The sequence below is a fragment of the Bos grunniens genome, chromosome 1, assembly GCF_055505025.1.
Source record: "Bos grunniens cultivar Pamir isolate PY7600 chromosome 1, Bosgru_T2T1.0, whole genome shotgun sequence".
In the NCBI taxonomy this organism is placed as follows: Eukaryota; Metazoa; Chordata; class Mammalia; order Artiodactyla; family Bovidae; genus Bos; species Bos grunniens.
In genome coordinates, this window is record NC_141165.1 from 34,094,453 (window position 1) to 34,104,690 (window position 10,238).

The 10,238-nt window shown below is 39.9% G+C and overlaps 1 protein-coding gene across 1 annotated transcript; it reads left to right on the forward strand.

Moving 5' to 3' along the window:
- Positions 1-419: 419 nt before the first annotated feature.
- LOC147379252 (endogenous retrovirus group K member 8 Gag polyprotein-like) lies at positions 420-5,838 on the forward strand. Its single transcript, XM_086316730.1, is given in 3 exon segments — positions 420-3,573; positions 3,576-3,644; positions 4,096-5,838. Coding segments are annotated over 3 exon segments (3,171 nt in total). The 5' UTR covers positions 420-480; the 3' UTR covers positions 4,105-5,838.
- The last annotated feature ends 4,400 nt before the right edge of the window (positions 5,839-10,238 follow it).

Below are 10,238 nucleotides of genomic sequence, written 5' to 3' on the forward strand. Positions count from 1 at the left end.
TACTGTAGGCACCTGGAGCTCTGTGCAAACTTCTCACGCACAGAGAAATGTTATCTGGTGTAAGAAATAATAACAGGGAGCCATTCTCATGCTCTTAAGATTTCTTGTGACTGTTTGTAAGATGTATAGGCTAACCAAGAAAAAATGTCAACTGTTTTGTCTCTCTCACGCTTTTCTGTATAAATATGAGATGTTGAATAAAGTTGGTGTCAGACTGCGTCCCTTCGTGGTGACGTGTCTGAACCTCTCGACCCCATCTTTGTAGTCTCTTGCTTTAGTTTCTTTCTTAGCCCCGCCGTGCACGTTCTCGGGACCTAATCAACTTTGCCGGCTGGCTCCGGCAGGTGGCGCCCGAACCAGGGACTCGAGAATCGGAGTGCGACGATGGCTGCTGCCCGCCAAGATTGAGGTAAGTAAAGAGGAATTCCTAAGTAATTAAAAGTAAAGGGCAGGGAGGGTGATTGTCGAGAGTAATAAATAATGGGACAAGGCAATAGCCGCCAGTTATTTGTACATATGTTGAAAACTATGTTAAAAGGTAGGGGAATTCATGTAAATAAGTTACAGCTAGAAAAGTTTTTACTATTTATAGAAGAGGTTTGTCCTTGGTTTCCAGAGGAAGGAACAGTTAGTCTGGAAACTTGGAAAAAAGTAAGAAAACAATTGCAGACATATTATTCCTTACATGGTCCCAATCGTGTTCCTGTGGATGCTTTTTCTTTGTGGACTCTCATAAGAGACTGCCTAGATCCTGAACATGAGGGACATAAAATTCAAACGGCTCTCAGGGATTCCACAAGACCCGAAGTTACAGAGCCTTCTGCCCCTCCACCTGAGCCGCTTTATGCTGTGCCTGAGGAAACAGCTTATAAGGCTGGAGGGAGTGATGATGTGTTAAGCTCTGATGAACAAAAAGAGTTAAATGAACAAGCGGCTCAGTACCATAGAGAGGATATGCCTTGGGAGATGATGGTTAACATGGAATCCCCCCCGAAAAAAGGGGAATTAAAGCATTCAGGGCTTTCTGAAGAATAGCTGGAGAATTTAATTCAGAAGATTGTTATAACAGTAAAAAAGGATGCACAGAGAGACTCCCACTCCAGCCAGCCTGCGCCTCCAGCATATCCTCCCTCGGTTCTTGCTGGACTCGATCCACCTCCGCCTTTCGTAGAACCGCGAGAGCTTATATCTATCCCTGCTTCTTTGCCAGGTAAAAACATAAAAATTAAAAGTGAGATATTATTATCTCCTCTTCAACAAGCAATTAAGAGAGCTAATAAAGAAGGAAAACATATTCCCGGGTTTTCAGGAATCTATCCAGTGTTTGAAAATGCTCAACAGCAGAGGTATTATGAGCCGCTGCCCTTTAAGCAACTGAAAGAGTTAAAAATGGCTTGTGCACAATATGGCCCGACTGCGCCTTTTACTCAGGCTATTATAGAGGCTTTAGGAAATCAAAATCTGTCACCTAATGATTGGAAACAGGTTGCTCGAGCTTGTTTATCTGGAGGAGATTATTTACTATGGAAATCTGAGTTTGCTGAGCAATGTGAGATCACAGCCGATATCAACCGGCGACAGGGACTGAACACCACTTATAAAATGATGGTGGGAGAAAGAGAATATCAAGACACTAATAGTCAACTTAATTATTTACCTGGAGTCTACCCTCAGATTAGTGCTGCGGCTCTACAAGCATGGAAAAAGCTTCCAAATTCTGATAAAAAGACTGAAGATTTATCTAAAATTCGCCAGGGGCCAGATGAGCCATATCAGGATTTTGTTGCCCGCCTGCTTGAGACAATTGGTAAAATGATAGGGGATGAGCAGGCGGAGATGGTGTTGACTAAACAGCTTGCTTATGAAAATGCCAATTCGGCTTGTCAAGCTGCCCTGAGACCTTACAGGAAAAAGGGAGGCTTATCTGACTATATACGGATTTGTGCTGATATCCGCCCTTCATACGTTCAAGGCATAACTTTGGCCGCGGCATTACAAGGAAAGACAGTCAAAGAAGTACTGTATCAACAACAAAAGCGGGATAAAACTAGTGGTCGGCTTCGAATCCCTGGCTCTGGCTGCTTTTCTTGTGGCCAGATGGGTCATCAGGCCGCCCACTGCCCGCAGAAGCAGGCCCGGAGACCTGCTCAAACTCCTAACCTTTGTCCTAGGTGTAAGAAAGACAGACACTGGGCAAGGGATTGCCGTTCTAAAACTGACTTACAGGGAAAGCCACTTCCTCCGGTCTCGGGAAACTGGGTAAGGGGCCAGCCCCAGGCCCCGAAACAATGTTATGGGGCGATGCAAAATCTGACCAAATTGGAGACGCTTCAAGGCCAAAACGCAGAACTGTTACCGAGTTGTTCAGAACAACTGCAGAGAGTACAAGATTGGACCTCAGATAAAATTTTGCAATTTGCTCATTATCACCAATTTCTCTTCCCAAAAATCATTGTTTCTCAGCCCCTTGCCGACGCCCTAACTGTATTTACTGATGGCTCTTCTAATGGAATAGCTAGTTTGATTATACAGGACAATACTACCACCTGGCATACTAATTATAAGTCTGCTCAAGAAGTAAAACTATTTGCCGTTTTTCAGGCTTTATTACAAATTTCTGCTCCATTTAATTTATATTCTGACAGTCAATATATCATAAGAGCCTTAAACACTATTGAGACTGTTCCATTTATTGGTACCCTGAATTCTACTATCCAAACTCTTTTTCGTGATATACAACATTTAATTTGCTCCAGAGTTAATAAATGCTATTTTGGTCATATTCGTGCTCACTCTGGACTTCCTGGACCTTTAACACGAGGCAATGCTTTGGCTGATGAAGCTACACGTATGATATTTCCTTCATTGAAACAAATGACAAAAACTTCCCACAGCTTACCCCATCAAAACAACAATAGCTTAAGACTTCAATTTGGCATTACTCGAAAAGCTGCCAGACAGATTGTTAAGCAATGTCAAACATGTCCTCAGTTTTTTAGCGTCCCCCACTATGGAGTTAATCCTCGAAGATTGTTGCCAAACGATATATGACAAATGGATGTTACCCATATTCCTGAATTTGGTAAACAAAAATTTGTTCATGTTACTATTGACACCTTCTCCGGCTTTTTACATGCCTCTTTACAATCCGGAGAAGCTAGCAAACATTGTATAGCTCATTGCATTAAATGTTTTGCTGTTATGGGAACCCCTAAAACCATAAAAACAGACAATGGTCCAGGATACACTGGAAAAAATTTTCAATTATTTTGTACACAATTGTCTATCTCACATAAAACAGGTATCCCTTATAATCCTCAAGGTCAAGAAATTATTGAACGGGCACATCAAACTCTCAAACATCAATTGCAAAAACTAAAGAAGGGGGAATTGTATCCCAATACCCCCTCCAACTCTCTAAACCATGCTTTATTTGTTCTAAATTTTTTACAATTGGATATAAGTGGCCGTTTAGCAACACAGCGATTTTGGAACTTTGATGCACAAACAATAAGACCTAAAGTCTTTTGGAAAGACCCACTTGTGGGAAAATGGTATGGACCAGATCCAGTACTAATCTGGGGACGAGGGCATGTTTGTGTTTTCCCACAGGATGCCGAAGCGCCGCGCTGGCTGCCGGAAAGGTTAGTACGCACGGCGGAGACAGTCTCTAGCAAATCAGATGAGGAAATTGACAATTCAAGAACATGATGAATTACCATCTCGGCAACAACTTCAGGCATTGATGCGAGAGGCACAGAATCGTGTTGCGGTGCAGGGCGATCCGATATCGCCTTTAAGCTTCCTGATAACCTTATTAATTATCTTAAATCAGATTAACACTGCACACTCTGAAGAATATTCAAGTGCTTACTGGGCTTATTTTCCCGATCCTCCTCTTCTCCAACCCGTGGGCTGGGAGGGTCGGTCTATTCCCATATACACTAATGATACTGTGGCTTTGGGTGGTTTTTCAGATAAACATATTATTCCTAATCAAGTTAATTTCTCTTATCATGGAGTGTTTGATCGCTTACCTATTTGTCTGTCTAGATATTTTAATTCAACAAGATGTCTTTTTGTTGGGGAGTCCAGATATGCTGATTTTGACAATGGTTGGAGCCTGTATATTCCTGGAGTAATGAAACAGTCTGGAATTCCTCAACGTCGTAATGGAACTGGTCCTTTAAATATTCCTTTCTGCGACTTTAGAACAAGGGGAAGAGTCACTGCTGCACCATAGAAACTGTGTCGAGATGGAACTGCTACGGTTTATAACATATTTGGGACAAATGAGTCATTGTGGGACTGGTCTCCAGACTCGGCCTGAAACCCTGGAGCTCAAGATAATAGGAACTTTGCATCCCGTATTTGGAACTTGGGCGGCTCTAAAGTGTTCCAAACAGAAATCTGGAAACTAGCTGCCGCCCTTGGATGTGAGGGTTCCTACCTTCAGGTGGGATCAAAAGTGAGACACGGTCATTTGTGGAATCTCACCATGAGATACCCTCGTGCATGTGTGCCTCACCCTTATGCTTTACTAGTAAGATCTGTAAAAATACAACCTGGGTTACAAAATTATAATGTAACTTGTAACAATTGTACTTTGACTAACTGTGTTAGGGGAATTACTAATCAAACTAGGGTTCTAGTCTTAAGACAGCCTGCTTTTGTTATGGTTCCTGTAAAGATTAATGGGTCTTGGTATGATGAAAGGAGACTTGAACTTTGGAGAGAAGTAGAGGGTGCTTTAATGCGTTATCACAGGGGAATAGGGTTAATAATTCTGGGATTTGTAGCTTTGGTAACTCTTATTGCTTCCTCGATTACTGCAGCCCTGTCCTTGGCACAATCAGTGCAAACTGCAACTTTTGTTAATAATCTGGCACAAAATGCATCCGTTGCCCTGGGGACTCAAGAAGATATTGACAAAAAGCTAGAGGATCGATTGAATGCCCTTTATGATGTTGTAAAATATTTAGGTGAAGAGGTTCAAAGTATAAAGTTGAGATTACAAGTACAATGTCATGCTGATTTTCGATGGATCTGTGTTACTCCCAAAAAATATAATGGTAGTATAACTGCTTGGGATAAGGTGAAAGCTCATTTAGAAGGTATTTGGCATAATGAAAATATTTCCTTAGATTTGCTGCATCTACATCAGGAAATAATGAACATTGAAAATGCACCCAGACCTGATTTGGATGTTGCAAAAAGAGCTGAGTCTTTTGTTAAAGAACTTTTTCGACATGTACCTACTGTCAATAGTATTTGGTACTTGGGAGCAGCCATGGGAAGACTATTCTTAATAATTTTAACTGTTTTATTTCTTACACCTTGTTTAATTAAAAAACTGATTGATGATCTATGGATCATAAAGGCTTCCATCTATGGAAATGGTCTGCGGTTAAAGGAACATAAGCGTGTGCCTATATAAAAAGAAAGGGGGAGATGCGGGGAGCTGCCTGTGAGAACGGGGTCCTTTGTCCGAAGGACACAGCTCTGGGAGCTGCCTCAGTCCTTGAGGGTTTGCTTGCAAACATAGCTCTCTGTCCCGCCACCCCAGAGATTAGGCGCTTATTTACTGCAGGCACCTGGAGTTCTGTGCAAACTTCTCACGCACAGAGAAATGTTATCTGGTGTAAGAAATAATAACAGGGAGCCATTCCCATGCTCTTAAGATTTCTTGTGACTGTTTGTAAGATGTATAGGCTAACCAAGAAAAAATGTCAACTGTTTTGTCTCTCTCACGCTTTTCTGTATAAATATGAGATGTTGAATAAAGTTGGTGTCAGACTGCGTCCCTTCGTGGTGACGTGTCTGAACCTCTCGACCCCATCTTTGTAGTCTCTTGCTTTAGTTTCTTTCTTAGCCCCACCGTGCAAGTTCTTGGGACCTGATCGACTTTGCCGGCTGGCTCCGGCAGAAATATGAATTGTCAAAATTAACACAAGAAAGTGTAGAATGTCTATAGGCCAAAAATAATAAAAGAAATAATTTTTCTATTTAAATTGTCTCATAATATATAGAAGAAGAGACCTCCTTGATGTTTGTCTCAATTAAACATACATTTTAATTTTTTCATTTTAGTATATATATTCACAGGAAGTCAGATTCTATGTTTATACTCATGTTTTATAAAGTTTAATAAATTTAAGAGCCTATTTTTACATTATATTTGATAATTGGTAAAGATAACTCACTCAATAGATACATATTGCATATATGTGTGTATGCATGGGCACAGGCTATGTCACTTTAATCGTGTCTGACTCTTTGTGACCCCATGGACTGTAGCCCACCGGGCTTCTCTGTGCATTGTATTCTCCATGCAAGAATACTGGAGTGGGTAGCCATAACCTTCTCCAGGGGATCTTTCGACCTAGGGATTGAACCTGCATCTCCTACATCTCCTGTATCGACAGGCAAGTTCTTTACCTCTAGGGCCACCTGGGAAACTCCTATGTGTGTGTGTGTGTCATTTCCTTACTTAATTTAAATCCAGAAAATGATTTATGTTATACTATTTTCTCTGATATAAGAAAAGATTTTAGTCTTGGCAGAGCTTGTATTAAGTTGCTGACAGTATTCTTTCCTATACTTGATAACACTGAAAATCTCAGAATGGTCCCACTCAGTATCATTTGGTAGTATTTATATTTTTTATTCCTTTTACAGACCCTCTGTCTAATCAATTAAAGTAAATAGGATTTAAAGCCAAAAAAAATAATAATAATAAATAAATAAAAAGCACACATCTGAAAATCTCAGAAGATAAGCTGGCCAAGTCCCCAAAGTTATGTATTGTTTTTGCATTCCAGCCTCTGTTAGTTGTTGAATGCAGAACATTTGATTTGTGTACACATAGTCATGAAAATCAACTCTTAAATTTTTTTTTTTTTTGCTGACTGTCTTGTCAAATTTGGGATCTGGCTTCTTTCTGTATAATAAAACAGCTTTCTTGCTGTCTTTAAGAAAAGAAACACGTATATAGATCATCAAACACATTTTTCAATTCTTCTACTTTCGGTTTAAGATTTAGGTTTGCTGATTCTCTGAGTTACAATCAGCACCATTTATTGTTTTCACTGTATTCTCCTCAGTGACGGACAGGTTGGTTAAATTGGTTCTCCTGGTATTCCTATCAATTCTTTAAATGATTTATAAGATTCTGTGAATAAGAGATTATACTTTCTAATTCCAAATTGCAGTTGAAAGCCACATCTGTTCCCTTTTGTGTGGCACCATGTTTACCATCACCATTATTTTATCATTTTCTCCTGACTGGATGAGCACAGAATTCACTAATCAACATGTGTTGCATTAAGCAGAGTATTTAAAAGTAAATACACACCTTCCTCTTCATCTCTGCCCTTTATCTATCTTAACCTTCGCCCTTTCTTGGCTCTCACCTCCTAGGCAGGGGTCCCCAGATTATGAATGAACTGAATATTTTCTCTAAGTATCTGTATAATCAATTGCAAATACAAATTTAGATACGAAAGGAAATATATATCTGCAGAATGAGATCATAATCACAACTCGCTGATTTTAAAAAGCTGGGACTTCCAAAGTGGTCCAAAGATTAAGAATCTACCTGACAATGCAGGGGACACAGGTTCAATCCCTTGTCCTGGAATATTTCATATGCCTATGGCAACTAAGTCCATGCAGGACAACTACTGAGCCCGCATGCCTAGAGCCCATGCTCTGCAACAAGAGAAGCCCCTGCAATGAGAAGCCTGCACACAACTAAAGTATAGCTCTCCTTTACCCCAACTAGAGAAAGCCTGCATGCAGCAATGAAGGTACAGTGCACCAAAAATAAATAACTAAGCTGGAGAATTGCATAAATTTCATAGTGTATATATTAATGATACTGAGAAGACTTTTATAGGATTCTTTAGAATCCTGGAAACGTCCCTCAAGTGAGAGTTCTGAAGCTTCAGTCATGTGACTTTGATGATCAGGCAGCACTGGCTCCCAAGCTCTTTTCCCCTCTTTTCCTGCTTGAGACACCCTGGCTCTTTGATATTCCTGCAGATCTCCAGGAACAGTCACATCTCAGCTTCTTGCACAGATTTTTCTCTCATCTCTTTTACCTCTTCGCTCAGATGTCATCTTATTTTGAGGACTTCCCTGAACACCATATTCAGAATTCCAGAAGCACTCTTCTCACCAGCATTCCCCTCCTCCTACTTTATTTTTCTCCACAGCTTTCATCTCATTTTAAGTAGATGTTTCATTTAAGTATTGGCTTGTTCTCTAGTCGTTAAGATGCAGGTTTCATGATGGAAGGAATTTTGTGCTTTTTTTCTTAAAGCATCTATTTGTCCTCAGTTCATTTCAGTTCAGTCACTCAGTCATGTCTGACTCTTTGCGACCCCATGAATCGCAGCACACCAGGCCTCCCTGTCCATCACCAACTCCCGGAGTTCACTCAGACTCAAGTCCATCGAGTCAGTGATGCCATCCAGCCATCTCATCCTCTGTCATCCCCTCCTCCTGCTTCCAATCCCTCCCAGCATCAGAGTCTTTTCCAATGAGTCAACTCTTCGCATGAGGTGGCCAAAGTACTGGAGTTTCAGCTTTAGCATCATTCCTTCCAAAAAAATCCCAGGGCTGATCTCCTTCAGAATGGACTGGGTGGATCTCCTTGTCCTACTGCCTAAAAAATAAACTGTGTATAATAGACATTCAATGAATGTGTTGTATATATATTCAGTTATATGTGTAACAAAGTAACCATAATCAAAACATAACTAAATATTATTTGACCAAGGAGAGAAGGAGAGAGTGGAGAACAAACCATAAAAATGGTAAAAGAAGAAGAAGAATCAGTAACCTGTGAGTAAAGAAGAAAGAAAAGACTTTCTTTGGGAAGACTTCAAACTTTTTTTATTTTCTGTGCCCTTCATCAAGTCAGAATATAAAATTTTCTTTAATTTGTTGTTTTAGACTTATAAAGAAAGTTTATGAGATGAAAAATATCCTCCCCATATGAAGAACACTTACCTGGAGTTTAGACACAAGGACAAATAGATGCCTCAAAGTAGGTTTCAGTAGCAATTTAAGGGATTTTAACTTTGTGTTAATGATTCTTAGACTTGAAATTTTGTTTGTAGAAGTCAAGAGACACTCTCCTTATAAGCACTGCTGAGAATATAAATATTCATGTGCATTTTATTGTTAAAAGCTTTACTGCAGCTCAATTGCAAAAGCAAGCATAAGCATTCTTAAAAGTTTATTTGCATATTCCAACATTTTTGAAAACTTTAGAGAAGAAACCATTAAACACAATTCAGAAAACCTGTGGTTGTTTATGAACAAATTTTCCATGTCTACTAAATATATAAAAATATTTAGACATGCACTGTTTCCTTTTAAAACTCACTAGTAAAGAAACAAGAGTAAAGTATAATTAATTTTAATCTTCCTCTTTTTTAGTATATTAGTTTTCTATTGATGGTGCAACAAATTATCGCAAATGTAGTGGCTTAAAACAACACACATTTGTTGTATTATAGCTATATGGTTGAGTAGTCTGACATGGGGTTACTGGGCTGAAGTCATGCTGTCGGCAGGCCTGTGTTCCTTTGGGGGAGGGTCAGAGGAAAAAGTCAATTGCCCTTCATCTTTTAAAAGTTACTCACATTCCTTGGCTTGTGACATCCTTCCTCCAGTTGCTAAACTAGCGCTGTTGTGTCACAATTAGCTACTTTCTAACATCATGTCTCTTTCTAATGCCAGACAGGAAATATTTTCCATGTTTAAGGATTCACATTATTAGTTTTGAACCACCTGGCTAACTCTAGCTAATCTCTTTAACTCAGATTTAAACTTAATTACTTCTGCAAAGTTCCCCTTTGCCATTTAATTTAACATAATTACAGGTTTGGGGATTAGGGATTGGAAATCTTTGGGGACTATTAGTAGGCCATTGCATTTAATCTTTAAAATGTTTCACATACCAGTTCAAATGGGCTTAAGCTATTTTTAAGAAAGCCCGTAAAGGGTCAATATTGATACCTGATGTGCCTTGATAAGGGCTCCCCAGGTGTTGCTAGTGGTAAAGAACCTGCCTGCCAAAGCAGGCGAGTAAGAGATGTGGGTTCCATCCTTGAGTTGGGAAGATCCGCTGGAGGAGGGCATGGCAACCCACTCTAGTATTTTTGCCTGGAGAATCCCAAGGACAGAAGAGCCTGGCGGGCTACAGTCCATAGGGTCGCAAAGTGTTG